The sequence below is a fragment of the Rhinatrema bivittatum genome, chromosome 9 (genome assembly GCF_901001135.1).
Source record: "Rhinatrema bivittatum chromosome 9, aRhiBiv1.1, whole genome shotgun sequence".
Lineage (NCBI taxonomy): Eukaryota > Metazoa > Chordata > Amphibia > Gymnophiona > Rhinatrematidae > Rhinatrema > Rhinatrema bivittatum.
The window spans coordinates 169,383,937-169,399,231 of record NC_042623.1 but is presented as its reverse complement, the minus strand read 5'-3'; the positions used below and the strand labels follow the sequence as shown (position 1 = coordinate 169,399,231).

At 46.1% G+C, this 15,295-nt stretch overlaps 1 protein-coding gene across 8 annotated transcripts in view; it reads right to left on the bottom strand.

The window, feature by feature from the left end:
- The window catches only part of ATG4B (autophagy related 4B cysteine peptidase), a 120,756-nt gene that overhangs the window by 104,134 nt on the left and 1,327 nt on the right, over positions 1-15,295 (bottom strand). For 2 of the 8 annotated variants that reach the window (XM_029616347.1, XM_029616350.1), the window contains exon 1: positions 15,121-15,295. The exons of 4 other annotated variants lie outside the window; for them this stretch is intronic. In XM_029616347.1, coding sequence (XP_029472207.1) covers positions 15,121-15,238 — 118 coding nt within the window. In that variant the 5' untranslated portion in view covers positions 15,239-15,295. The remainder of the gene's footprint in view (positions 1-15,120) is intronic. 2 more of the 8 variants (XM_029616346.1, XM_029616348.1) reach the window with 1 other exon arrangement.

The following is a 15,295-nucleotide window of genomic DNA, read 5'->3' as shown; positions in this document are numbered from 1 at the left end:
GGGTGGAAGGATGAACTCCATTAGGTCCCAGGCTCCAGTGTACGTACGCATCTGCGGTTGTGCAGGATGCAGCATACAATGACGACGCTCCAGGATCCAGGGATGTGAAGGATTTGTTGGTTCCAGGGTAGTATTGGCCGCATGGGTTTGATTAACACGTGTTGTCAGGGTGAGACTTGGGCTTTAAAAGGCCCTGTTCCGAATGGTCTCAAAGAGCCTCGATGAAACAGTGAGGACTGAGTGGCCGTAGATGGGACTGCTTGCAGGCGCTGAGTAGGCTCAGATTGAACAGGCAAGAGGGAGAGTATCTCGGAGGGTAGATTTGGTCCAAATGAGAGGGTGATTCTGGTTTTGCGTCTGGCCCCCGGTGTCTAACCCTCTGGGTTAGAACTTCATTCCTCTCCCATTACCTGTGGATAGGACGAAGGTTTATGTTGGCTATTTTACTACACTTGAATTCAAGGTATTGAGATTAAGCCCCGGTGAAGGTGCGAAGAGGATAGCACCCGAATGCACCTTTGCGGAAGGATGTGTGTGATCTACTAAAATAGAGGTCCTCTTCGTTGGAATAGGAGGGTCAGGTGGACGAATAAAATGGGCGTTTGCGATAAAGGTGGTGGGTCCAAGTATTGCAATAACTCCGAGTGCTTGACTAGGATTGGGGGGGGGGGGGGGGGGGGGGGGGAGGGACTGTCGGCCCCTCCTCTGTACGGTTGGAATGGCAGGGACCGACAAGACAGACGGTCCGTGTAGACGATGCCAGTAGGAAATTGACCAGAGTAGGATTTTGAAGAAGCATTGCAGAGGGTGGTTAGAGATATGAATTCTTACCCCCTTCCCGATGTTGTAGCTGAACTACTGTTTCCCGGCAGATTATCTACAGGAAGGTTGCCAGGGGACAAGGATTGTTCGCTAACCTGTGAAAGCCGTCACAAATGTCGGTCACGCGTAAGCAAGCCCAGCGATGAGCTTCTTAGGTGGTGGATTTGGTGAAGTGTCCAAGGCCTCTTAGGTGAACGAAGGCTGTGGGCCGAGCTGCCTGGCGGAGAGGTTTTATAGACTGGAATCAACTGGAGGAAAATGTCACACATACATATGGATTGGTGCGTCGTGGCATGCAGCCCTTCAGATTGGAGCGCCTTACTGTCGAAGGTGTCGAGATATATGCCCCCTTTTTTTTTTTTTTTTAGGGGGTTCATATAGAGGAAGTCCCAAACTCTGTTTTTCTTCTATCACTACTGAGGCCTGAGTCATGGAGAGAAAGGTTTCTGCAGATTCATCTGATGGGAAGTTGACAGTCCGAACAGGGGGATAGCTAGGTCTCGGTCAACACGGCCTGCAGGACAGTAAAGGAAGCAAGCCGTTAGTTCCTCAGGAGTTCCGAGTAAATGGGAATGGAGTCCCAACATATGCCATTCGGGATACAGACTCCCGGAGTCCCTATTTCAAGGCTGTGGTCCATATTTGTCAGGAATTTAATGAGACAGGTTTTCTGATGGAAAGGTCAGTCTATATAGTATCCCGGGAGGAGTCTCTGATCTTCCAGTTCAAGCTATGATGGGCAATCATTGAGATTGGTGTTCTAGAAAGGATCACAAATTGTAAATTTTCTGGAAGAGCTTGATCTATTTATTTATTTATTTTTAGGGCCATGCCGTCTGGAGGAGTGCCCATGGATGAATTGGAGCACTCGTCGCTGTTTGGACTTTTGGAAATAAAGTGTTCAGGGAAGTCCATGTGCTTTTCTAGGTGATTTCTCCCCGTAGTCAACTCCCAGGGATGCAAAGGATTTGTGGGGGTTTGTACCCTGACAATTGACTCCGGAATAGTTTCTCTTCTTTTTTTTTTTTGGATGCGTGAGCTTTGCACCGTGTAGTGTCGGAGCCTTGTTGGGCCTGCACTAGTATCGCATCTACGTCATGGGTAGGTGTGCCGGTGCACGTGTGAATGTTAGTCTACATGTCGAGTTCGGCCTGCTTGCGGAACCAACACGTTGGTGTTCTGGTATGTTGGCATGCACTGATGGACGCGTCGGTGTTTGTGTTCCGGTGGAAATGTATGTTCCGGTGGATGTGTCAGCGGTTGGGTCCGCGGACGAATGTGGAAATAAAATCACCTCCGATTTTTTTTTTTTTTTTTTAGTAGAGGCTGGAGTGAGTGAGTTTTTTTTTTTTGTTTTTTTTAAGGTTTGAAGTCCTTGCGCTGGCAGACGCGTCAGTGCGCCCATGGAGGCTTCGATGCGCCGGCGGACGTGTCAGGGCTTTGCAAGGAACACACTGTTGAACCGCTGAACGCCGTGGCACGCTGTTGAACGCATCAGCTGTTCGACGTGCCCGCGGAACGTTTGGGTGCTTCTGCACACCGACCGACGCGGCAACACGCTGGTGGACGACCCCGGTGCATTGATGCGCCGGCAGATGCACTGCGACGATTCACTGGTGGACGCGTCGGTGCGTTGACATATGCGTCGGTGCGTAGGCGCATGCGTCTGATGCGGTGTGCCGGCTGACTCAGACTCCTGCGTGGTCGAAGCATTGACGCTCTGCATCGATGAGTCACAGGCGCGTTGATACAGACACCTCTTCGATGCTGCGGAGCAGTTCCTGCTTCATCCAGCACCGCCGCGGGAGCTCAACTTGGTGCTAGCCTGGGGAACCGGGAGGCCACCAAGGAGGTGTACGAAGGATTTTCCCCTCAAGTGGTGCAATTATTCCCGCGGTGCGGGCCGTCTGCATCGCTAGGCCCATGAGGGGCAATGTAGGTAAGTGGCTAATTGGGTGCTAAGCAGGGGGGGGGGGGGCACCGATAGTTTGTTGTTCCCCTCTTTTTTTTTTTAATATTTTTCCGACCATATTTTCCACTCTATCAAGTCGACATCCAATGGAGGTGGCACGTCAATGAAGGAGTTGCTAACACTAGAGTTTTGGGGTTTTTTAGTATATTTCTTCTTCATTATTATTATACATTTATTTATTTAAGGAAACTGTGAGGAGCGAGAGAGCTCCGCGTGCACTTAAGTCACGCGGAAAAAAACAGACTGAGGAGATCTGAGGTGGCGCAGGAACATACAAGCCGGCGCACCTCACTAGCAAGACCTGTTTGGCTTTGAGAACTCTGCCACCTAGTGGCACGGAGGACTTCCCAGACAGCATGGTTAATTCAGCCTGCTTATCTATGGGAAAATAAGAAAAACAGCTTTGCCTTTGAATAATAACCTAACTAAACAGGCAAGCAGCTTACAACAAGATGAGAAGTGCAGAGCTTCCTTTCATTCACAACCAAATCACAACTAGCATAGCTAGCAAATCAGAGACTCAGAGAACAAGCTAGCAACAAAAACATCAGCCCAGACTGCAGAGACAATTTCAGCAATGGTCTTTCACAGAAGCAAGGAAAACAAGAAAAAGGGCATGGCTTAACAGCACGGTTTCCTCAGTTCCCATCTTGATATTCCCCTAGTGTGCAGGCAAAGAAGGGACATCCATCATTCCTCAGCAACCAGAGGAAAATAAGCTAGAAGGATATCCAAAGCTAAGGTTAATTTATGCTTAGCTGATAATTTTCTTTCCTCGTGTCCTGCCAGACCAGTCAATATGGTAGGGATTTCCCTCACCTTTACAGCTGATGGAAACAGAGGCCCACCTCTTTTATGACCTCAATTTGGGCTTAGAAAGAAGGTATGGTCCTGGTGCTATCCGAGTAGCCTTCTGCCAACTCATTGTGACCAGGGGACAATCCCTTTGTTGTCCACTTTAGATACCCCCTTATAGGGCAACCGTAGACTGCTCTGAGTGAGATTAATAAATAAGCAAGGGGTAGCTTAGACAGATAGATAGCATGCAGGATGTGTCCTCGGACTGCCCTGTGAGATGTTGTCAGGTCCCTGACCCTGAATGCCCTTGTCTTCTAGGGTGGGATCTGGATGGTCTAGCAGGACTCAAGGAAATAAGTTATCAGGTAAGCATAATTTAACTCTCATCTTCTTGCTAGACCAGCTAGGGAGTTACTTAAGCTTATTCTTCACTGGGGGAGGAGGAAGACAAGGCTTTCTTCAAGACTTCCCCTCCGAAGGCCGAGTCTGCATTAGCATGCACATCCAACCTGTAATGTTTTGTGAATGTGTGCAAGAATGACCAAGTAGTAGCCCTGCAGATATCCTCCAGAGATGACGCTTCGGCCCAAGATGCTGCTTGTTGAATGGGCTTGCTGGTCTACCGGGGTCTGCTTATCAGACAGCATGCATGCTGAGGTGATTGCCTCCCTTATCCACCTGACAATGATGGCTTTGGAGGCTGCTTTGCCCTTCCATGGACTGCTGAATAGTATAAACACCCAATCTGACATCCTAAAGTTGTTCGTGACCTTTGAGGTATCTCAGTAATATGTGGCATATGTCCAATTGGTGATGGTAATGATCCTGACCATTGCCTTCATTTTTACTAAAGGTGGATAGCAAAATTGATTGGTTAGTGTGGAATGCCAATAGCACCTTTGCTAGGAAAGAAGGGACTGGTTGAAAGGTCTGCAAGTCCAAGTAAAGGACAAGTAAGGATCTCTACAGGTGCCCTCAACTCGGCCTCTATAGCAGGCAATTGCTGCTATCTGAACCCTAATGGAAAGAACAATCTTTTGCCTGAACAAAATCTAGGACATGTGGTATCCCTGATCTTCAGGGGGATACAGCCTGTTCATTGTAGAACTTCTCAAACAGCTGCCATATTCTAATATAGGCTAGTGATGTTGATGACATTTGGGCCTTCAGCATGATTGAAATTATAGTTATGGAATAGCCTCTCTTACTCATGTGCCCTTTCAAGGGCCAGGTCATAAATGAGAACTGAGCTGAGTCTTTCATTAGTCCTTGTCGAAGGAAACTCCTTGTCCTAGGAAGGTGCGATGGGGTTCCAACTATCAGCCTCATTAAGTCTGCATACCAGGACTTCCGTGACCAATCTGGGGCTACAAGAATGACTAAGCCCTGATGGTCCTTTATCCTTTTTATTATCTTGCCCACTAGGGGCCATGGAAGAAAGACGTACAGAATGCAGTGAGGGGCATGCTAGCGCATCTGCACCCCTGGAATTTGGTTCTGCTCTGTGGCTGAAAAACATTGCTATCTCAGCATTCCATCTGGTCGTCATTAGATTTGCACCTGGCACCCCTCGGCAATTCACTATCATTTGAAAGGCCTCCGGACTCTACTCCTATTCCCCTGGATCTAGCATGTTCCTGTTGAGGACATCAGCCTAGATATTGTCCATCCTTGCTATGTGAGTTGCAGAGAGCATGAGTAGATAGTTCTTTACCTATTAGCACAGGTGGGCTGCCTCCCCATGCTAGCACAAGACTACACGTGCTCACCTATTTGTTTATGTACACCACTGTCATGGTGTTGTCAGACATCCCAGACAACTCTTCTCTTGAGGAATGGGAGGAAGTGCTGGAGGTCTAGCCTGATGGCTCTCACCTCTAGACTGTTTATTGGCCATGGTGTTCTTACCTCACCAACTGTCCTTGGAGCACCTGTCCTTGGCAGAGGGCTCCCCAGCCAACTAGGATGGCATCAGTAGCAATTAGGCTAGGCTGAATAGGCTCTCCAATGTTTCAGGCAGATCCCTGGCAGCCAACTTATCCTTTATATGTTCTGCAAGCCCTCACCTGAAGATTGCAATCAAACCATCACTACCCTACTGAATTTCAGAGACCAGGGTGCAGAATTGCACTGCGTACTCCCCCACCAATTGAGAACCATGTTGGATTTGCAGGAGTTTGGATGCCTTCAAAACCATGCGGCCAGGCTCATCGAAGATCTGCTGGGATTCTTGCAGGAAGCGATTCAGGTCTCTCAGGAGCGAGGTGTGAAGCCCAGGCCAAGGCAGAGCTGCCCAGCAAGGATAGAATATAAGTAATTTTAAAATCGATCAGTGGAAAACAGAGGTGCCCGTAGTTCGAACTGCATCCAACACTGATTTTGGAAGCCCCTACATTACTCTGGATCTCCATCATACCTCTGTAGCGGAGGCAGATAAAGGGTGGGAGAAATAGGCCATATTATGGTGCCAAAGCAGAAGCTGGAACAGACTGGGCAGCCATAACTTGAAAGTACCCGGTCATGGTATTCAGTTGGTCCTACTGCTGCTGAAACTGGTGATTTAGCCTGGCAATAAAGGAGGTCCGAGGCGAGTCTGCTAAGCTCATGGCCTCAGCAAACCGATGGCTGGCATGGGTGTGAGCCCTTTGTGCTGCAGCATAGTTGAACCAGCCTCGTAGGCAAAACTATGAGGCCTATGCCAGCAGTTGGTGAGCGTGCTCTGTAATGGGACAGACTGGAGCTTCACCTATACCAGAATCCTCCCCTGCAGGTTGAGCCGGCAGGTCTTAGGCAGGTCCCTAGGGCGCTGGCAATGGCAAAAGTCCAATGGCATATCAGGGTCAGGGCAGGCAGCAGACAAGGTCTAGGTCAAGGTCTAGGTGACAGGCAATCATGGTCAGGTCCAGGCAAGAGGTCAAGATTCAGAGAGTCAGGTCAAGGGGAGAGAAACACACAGAAGAGACTGGACGAGTTGGGAGGACAAGGCAAGCTAGACGAGGCAGGGCTATAGAGACAAGGTTGGGCAAGGATGAGCCAAGGCTGGAACAAACAGGAATATGGAAGCAATATGCACTAACGACCAAGGCACATCAGGGGACCTGTTCCTAAGGTGAGGTACTGCTGCAGGGTCTTTGCTTATATAGGATTAGGAAGCTGACGTCATCTGGAGGCACAACTGAGGAATTCTCGAAGCAGGGCTCATATTATGTGTGCACATGTGCTCATACAGGAAGATGGCGGTGGCCTGGCTGGTATGACGGTGTCAGCAGCTTTTGGCGATGGTGGAACGCTGCCGCAATGGGAGGCCTCTGGCAGCATTGTGCAGTGGCAGGGTGAGTGCAGCAGTGGTTCTAATGTCACCCCTTTGACTAGGTTGGCTGGTTGGGTCCACTACTCTAGCCTCTTCTGTAGCTCCAAAAGGTACAGGCAGTTGACGCTGGTAATCCTGCCTAGCAGCAGACCAACATGACAGTAAGGCCAGCTGCAATGGTCTCATATAATCTCTGGCCCATGGGACCAAGTTCAGTCCTGCCATCATGAGCCCGAGTACCTGGAGGTAGTGCCCTGCTATGGTGCTGCCTGGCCCAAGAAGGTTTGCACCCCTTGTATGAGCCTGGCCACTCTTTTGGGAGATAATATAACCTTCCCTGCTTTCATACTGAACAGGGACTCCTATGAATTCAGAGCTCCAGATTGCTTTTTATGAAATGTATCACCCATCTTAATTTCTGAAAAAACTGGACAACCTCTGCTGAACATCTGAGGCTCTCCTTCCTTGATTTGGCCCTTATTATCGGGTCATCTAAGTGGGAGGTGTGCTAGGTGCATAGGGTTGCTACTACTACCACCATGACCTTGGTAAAGGTCCTGGAAGTGGTTGCGATGCCAAATGGTAGTGCCTGGAACTGAAAATGTTGTCCCAATATGCAGGCCTTAAGGGGTTCTGGTGGGTGATTCTGATGGAGATATGGAAGTATGCCTCCACCAAGCCCAGGGAAACCAGGTATTCTCCTTGTTGTACCGACATTATTACTGATCTCAGCATCTTCATGCAGAACCGGGGGACCCATAAGCATTTGTTGACTTCCTTGAAGTCCAACACTGGCCAGAAAGAGCCATCCTTCTTCGGGACATGAAATAGACCAAATAGGTGCCCAGCTGCCTCTGTTGTGGGGGGATAGGCACGATGGCATGCAATTGTTGTAAATTATGTAAGATTCCTTCTATGGTTTCCCTTTAGAGAGTTGAGCTGTAGGGTGAGACTGTGAATGCCCTGGGGACTTACTTTGTCAGCAGAGGGGCATGGCTCTGGCGAACAATCTCCAGGACCCATTGGTCCAAAGTGATTCAGGTCCATTCCGCATAATACCTTGACAGGCAACTTCCCACTGGGATTATTGTGGAGGGGACCTGCTGCTTGTCAGTGTTGTGGGTGTTCTGAGCATTGTGACTCCTTGCACCTCGAAAACAATTGAGCTTTAGGTCTCCTAATCCGTTTCTGACCTGATATGCCCGGAAGTCCCAGAGATGAGGTTGTTTGGATCTCTCTGCAACTTAGGTCTATTGTCAGGAAGCCTCTGCAGCCCCATAGATCCTTTACCAGCTTTTCTAAGACCTTGCCTCATAGTAAACCTCGTCTGAAGGGAAATCTCCCCAGGCAGGTCTTAGAGGCTAAATCTGCTGCTCAGTTTCAGCATCACAGCAGCCTCCTTGCTGTCACATTCAAGGCTGCTACCCTTGCTGACATTCTGATCAGGTCATATAGGGCAGCCACTAAATATGCCATCCCTGACTCAATCCTAGCAGTTTCTTCTGACTCCAGGAACTGTTGTGCCCAGCGAACCACTGCTTGGGCCACATAACTTCCACAGATTGCAGCCTGCAGGGCCATAGTATCCGTAGGAAAGGCCTGTTTAAGGAAAGTCTCAATCTTCCTGTCCTGAGTGTCCTTTAGGAAGGTCACCCCTTCAACTGGATTGGTTGTACTGTGGATGAGACTAGAGTGTCTACCTTTGAGGATCCTGAAATGGGTTTCCCTATCCTCTGCTGGGAGCGAGTAAATCTTGCTCATGAGCTTTTCACTCTTTAAGCCTCCTTGGTGGGAGTTTCATTCTGCCAGCACAATCGCTTTCACTGCAGGTTGTAGAGGAAAGGACCTTGATGGCTTGTGGGTAGCCTGAAGGATAAGGTCCCCCCTTCCATCTGTTTGTGTCCCTGGGTGTCTGGTATTTTCAAGGCTGTTAGCATATTGGAAATGAGGGATGATAATTCTTCCCTACGAAATAAACGGAGTACTAATGACTCCTGCTCCTCTGAGGAGAACTCCCCCTCCTCTAGTGTCCCCTCCAAATTCAGATCTGAGCCAGTGCCCTCCCTGGAATATTGGATCAGCGAGGGGGCCTGAGGTAGCTAAATCCTTTATTCCCAGCTTGGATCACTTGGGAGGGGAAGGGGCCCGTGTCCAAGTTGGAGGGTTCTGGCAGTGGATGGGAGAGGTCCATTTCTGGCCCCTGGAGAAATGAAAAGACCTGATAATGGCAGCGTATGACATCCGGGGGGAACTTCACTAGAACCTGCTACTGGGTCTTCTCGAGCACCACCCCCCTCCCAAGGTCCCTGCCCATAGTGAGGGTCCCACTTCTCTATATCTTGGCGGGTCCTCCTGGTCAGGGTCCCCACCTAGTAGGGTGTGCAGGGTCCAACATGAGTCCTTCACTTGCTTCCACGGCCGTACCTGCAGGCCCAACTTGCCCCCTATGTGCAGGGGACATTGGGACCTTCTGGGGGCTCCATGACAGAGACCAAGAAAGCCTGCCACTGTCGGCACCTTCTTGGTGCCACATGCTATGCATCTGTGGCCTCTCCTCATATTCCCTTCTTTATTAGGTACCTCCCTATATGCTTTATTGGTATAGTATTTTTTTTTTAGGAGGTAATTCCAGGAGATGGGAGGGATTGGCTGCCTTGGCCAAAACCCTTATGCAGGAGAGAAGAGCTCTCTCTCTCTGCCCCTTTTTATCTCTATCCTTCCGCCATCCCCAAAATGGCACAGGTCTGACCAAAATGCGGCTGCTCTGCAGCAAATCACAGGGGCCAGCGCAGTGGGTTGCAAAGGCACCGTGATGCCCAGCTCAGAATCACACACCCTCCCTCCGGGCCACGGAACCACTGCCCTGGTGTTTGCCTTCTCTGATGATTCTTTGCTGACAAACAAGAGAAGGCTCTACTCATTGACCAAGGACCTTGAGCTGCCTTTGTCAGGCCCCCGCTCAAGGGTGCTACGCTTCCTGCTGCTTCTCTTGCAGCCTCTCTTTCTTTCTTCCTTTTTCTTAATAAACAAGCTTAATGCAGCATGTCTGCTTGGCAACCTCAGGAGAGACCCAGATGGGAAGAGTAGGAGGAGGGAGCATGATAGGTGGTAGGGATGTCCACCACAAAAGGAGTGGCCCACAGCCCTACCTCACCTCCTGGCTTCCCATCCTCTGGAAGGTGGGCGGAGAAAGCCTCCTTGAGAGGTGATGGACCTGAGGGATTCACTGGGTTATCTCGCTAAGAAAAATATTTTAATAATAAATGTAACCCAGGAGATGACTGCCACCAGGGGGTGTCAGGCCCAAGAGCTGGTAGCACAGGAGTCGTGGGCTCAACCAGGCTGAGGACGACATCTCTGGGAACTGAATCTGTCTATCCATCATGACCGCAGGAGACAGAGACTACCGAGATAGCACCAGGACCACACTTCCTTTATAACCCCGAGTGAGGTCAGAAAAGAGGTGGGCATCAGCTGTGAAGGAAGGGGAAATCCTTAACATATTGATTGGTCTAGCAGAAAAATAAGAAAAAAGGCCCTATCACAGCAAAATTGTCTTTGATCAAAGACATTTTTTTTTTTAATTACAGACAAAATGCATTGCTAAATCACACACTCAGGATTTGAATTTAGCAGGACCTGTCCTGAGACCAGTTCTGGTAAGTATTGTGAAACAACGCCAGCACTGTAAACTTCATGTCCTGGTGTTGTGCAAGCAGGAGGAGCAGTGGAAGGATTGTATTGGTGGCCCAGAGAAGCCCCATTACACAAGGACCTGCACCCTTTCCCCTTTGCCCTGCAGAAGTGGCCAGATTGGTCAGGGACTCTCCCCACAATCAGGTATGATTTCATCAGGGTGGGGGGGGGGGGGGGCAGGAAATAATTTAGAGAACTTAATCCCTGCATACACCCAAACAAAATCCACATTATGTTTCTGGGATGAGTGTTCTTTGCCAATAGCAGCTCTAACTTTTTGCTACTCCCAATATAAAAGAATAAGTTTAAGCAAGTCACTGCTTGCAAACTAATAAGGCATTTATTAGTTGTCACCAGCATTTCTGCTCCATGGCACCTTTATAAAAGCATTGCCATGCCTTGATACAGGTTCTACAAAAAGAAACTATGGCATGTAATAAATGTCTTTTTATTATTAGCTTGAATATAGTGTCTGCCTGTAAGCTTATTCTTCAATGACACTTATTTATTTATTTGGAGCTTTTTATATACCGAGGTTTAGCGATAGCCTTCACCCCGGTTTACATTAGAACATAATTTATACATAGAACATTTCATGGAACATGGTTGTAACAAGATACGTCTATAACAGATAAATGGAGAGAAGGAGTAACAAAGAAGGGAATTTATAACTAAGGACTCGATGGTCAACATGTTAAAATATAGCTTAGGTATATAATATTAAATAATGTCAACGGATTAAATTATAACATTTATTAAAGATTTAGTTAGGGAAACAAGTGGACGGGAAGGGGTATGTCAAGCGTAGACTGCTAACATGTTTCTAGGAGCTGGGATGATAGCAGAGTATGGGGGCGGGCGACGGAAGAAAAACTCAGGATGCATTAAGAAATTCTATACGGAGGGTGATTAGCTGGGTACGGGGGAGGGAGTGAGGTTGGAGGACGGGAGGGGAAGGGGGTGGGAGGTATGACGGGAGGTTGGGGATAAAGTCTGCTATGGAAGTTGAAGATAGATAGATACTGAAGTTGTTATTAGGTGGATTAGCCTATGCCATCTCTGAAAGTCTGGCTGAAGATCCATGTTTTCAGTTCTTTTTTGAATGATTTGCTTTCACTGATTGAGGTCAGGTAGTGTGGAAGGGCATTCCATAGATTTGGTCCCGCGATGGAGAGGGCTCTGTTTCTGGTATTCGTAAGCTTCGCCGTAGGATAAGCGGGTACGTCAAGTAGTAGTTTGCAGGCGGCTCTGGTGTTCCGTTGAGGTTTGTGTAGTTGGAACATGTTACTGATCGAGGAGTTGTCCGTTTTGTGTATGGCGTTATGAACAATTGTAAGGGTTTTGTATTCAATTCTCTGCATAATTGGTATCCAGTGTAGGCTTTTTAGTATAGGAGTGATGTGATCTGATTTTTTTTTGCCAGTTAGAACTCTGGTAGCAGCATTTTGCAATAATTGTAGTGGTTTTATAGTGGATTTAGGAAGACCTAACAGTATCGCGTTGCAGTAATCAAGGCTGCTATTTGCACTAAACCCAAACTAATACATTCCGTCATCACACTTCCATCCAAGAGCCACATAACACAAGCAACTATCCTTTTTTTTTTTCATTTTCTTTTACATATTTTCATGATTACCGTGCATTAATTCATTTTCTTAAATATTAATAAAAGGTTAATTTTAAAAAAGGATAAAAAAGTCAGGAATACATGTCAAAAAAAAAAAAAAAACAACTCGCAAATGACTGAATGTCAGAATTAAATACCAAGGCAAGAAATGTGGACTATGATGGGGACAGAAAAATAAAACAGTGAGACTTCCCAGGTAGCTCAAAAATAGGATGTCCTATTCATAGGTTTACTTGTAATTTTTTTTTTTTTTAAAGAAGTTTGCATATAATTATTTTACAAGTCTCAAGATCATACAATAAGTGAAAAAATTAACATCCAATGATACAGCTTCCAGAGGCATAGCCTCGTTAATCTGAAGTAACTAAAATGACAAAGAGTGGTAGCACCTTATAGACTAATAGATTTATTGAGGCAAAAATTTTCCAGAACAAGAGTCCACTTCGTCAGAAACATGAAGCGTAATGGAGGTGGTCGGCATATATACAAGTTGATGAGTAGATGGGGAGAAGTTATGAGAAGACATAAAAAAGAGCCAGATGAATATCCAGGAATGGCATGTACCTGTATTGAAGAGCAGGTGAATGAGCTCCAGATGTTGTAACTGATGTTACCGGGTCCTGTAACATTGCGCCTAGGTTTGTGGCACTGTTGCTGTTATGTGATTTATGGTTGCTGATGAGTAACTGAGGTTAGGGATCTGTCAGTAAAGCAGGATAGGGCTCTCATCTAAGCCCTGTGAAAGGATGACATCATTGTCCAAGACGACTTGTGGATGCTTGATGTAACATTCTACTGATTTTAGCTGGGAGCTGTAGGTGACAATCAGAGGTGTTCTAGCATTGTCATTTTTAGAATGGTCCTATAGAAAGTTGTTATCCATTACAAAAATACAATCTGCTTCTTTTTAACTTTACTTCATATATCAACAATAAACATTTGTAAAACATTGTGGACAGCGTTAAGTATTACATTTTTAAGAGTCATCATACCAATGTTCCATCAATTTTGTTTCTATGGCCTATCACATATTTGTCATCATGGAACTCAAAAATTGTCTTTTTTTTCTTTTCTTTAAGTACTTTTCCTTTTTGCACATAAAATAACCACTCAAAATGGAGTTATCAAAGTGACTTTTCTACTCTTTTGCAGGGATTATGTGCTTTCAGCAGATGCAGTATCTGGCCAATCACAGCTTTGGTATCTTCAACACTTTTCCTGGGTTGTCACATATTTCAAGTCTGTGTCACTCCATATCTGAAACTCCTCTCTCTCAAGGCAATTCAGCCAAGCAAGCCCCTCTCCTCCATACATGGTTTTCAGTTCTGTATGATGAAGATGTCAAAGCTGTGATTGACCAGATATTGCATCCTGCCAGGAGCACAATACACCTGTGCTTGTTCTGTCATTTGCAGAAATGTTGGGATTAAACATGTGGGCACAAGGATGTTACTATGAACTAAATGGGAGATAAGTATCTGCCTCAATTTTGCTGACAGTTTGTACTTATGGGGATTGGGCATTTTGAGTAGTTACTTTTGCATGTAAAAAGGAAAAATGCTAAAAAAAAAAAAAAAAAAAGAAGTCACATAGCTTTTGGGGCCCATGATGACAAAGGTGAGATAGACAGGGACCTTCATTTTTTGTTTTATTTTGCCTGGGAATTTCAGTGTTATAACAACAACAAAAAAAAGTCAACGGAAAAATGACTTTGATATAACACACAGGAGAAAAATTAGTGGAAAAGTCATTTTCCCACCGATTTCTTTTTCATTCTAACACTGCAATTCCCAGGCAAAATAAAATAAAAATTGAAAATGAAGGTCCCTAGGGATAAACCTTAGAGACAAAATTGATTGACCATGGATAGGCATACCCTTAAAGATTTCATGTTTAACTGTCCACAGTGTCTTATAACATATAAATGGTTATAATTAATACATATGAACTTAAGACAAAAAGAAGCAGATGGTATTCTTATAACAGTATTGATTCAGTATGCCCTGCATAGTGGATCTGTTTTTTGTTTAACATGCCATTATCTGCCTGCAACATCCCACCGTTATCTACTTAGGACAAACAGGTCAGTCACTATAGAAAGAATACTTGAGCACAAATCTGATATCCGAAATAGCAACATCCAGAAACCAGTAAGAGACATTTCAACTTTTCAGGACACTTATGGATACCATATGGTGACCTTATGGTTACCATACGCCTACAAATAATTTCAAGGGCTTTCTAGAATGAAACTGCTAAATGAGATACGACCAGGAAACTGGATACCTATACCCTAGGCCTCAATAAGGACAATGACACAATGCTTTCATTACCCACTAATCTTAGTATAGTTAAGTAAACTTATATTAATGGTTTCCTGAACAACCACATGTATTACTGTGCTACGATTTATTACACACTTTCATGCATTATTCTGCATATTGTACCCTCAACTTACTTAAATAGACCAAAATAATAATGGCTTCACTGTGCATTGTATCCTTCGTCCTCCTTCCTCAACTTTAATATATACCACTTCTACTTCTCGCATCCGATAACGTGGGCTCTTGTCTCCAAAAGCTTATGACCTAATGCTACATCAAACCCCAAAGGTGCTACTGAGTATTTGTACAATTGGATCCAGAATGACAACTGCTGTTCACAATCTATTTGTTTATCTAAAAGGCGAATACCCAGTGACTGAGCAAACAGCATGTCCTACAAGCAAATAATAATTGTTCTCTTTACAAGAGGACGATTACAAAACTATTCTGGGGAAACCCTTTCCAAAAGCATAACATAAAATGGTTAAAAAGTATTGGGAAAAAAATCATGTGACAGATCAGCAGAGACAAACACATGCATGTTGCCCTTTTTAACAATGATGACACTTACAGATAGCCTGTGACAAGAAAATCAAGCAGCAGCCACAGCCCATCCCAGTCAGACATGCCCTGCCAGCCTCCTTCATGTCCCACAGCAGTGGAAGGGGCAGGCACAGCCCCATAGTCATCTGTACGCACCGAGGTGAGAGCTTGTGCAGCTCTCTCTATGAGAAACACAGCCCGCG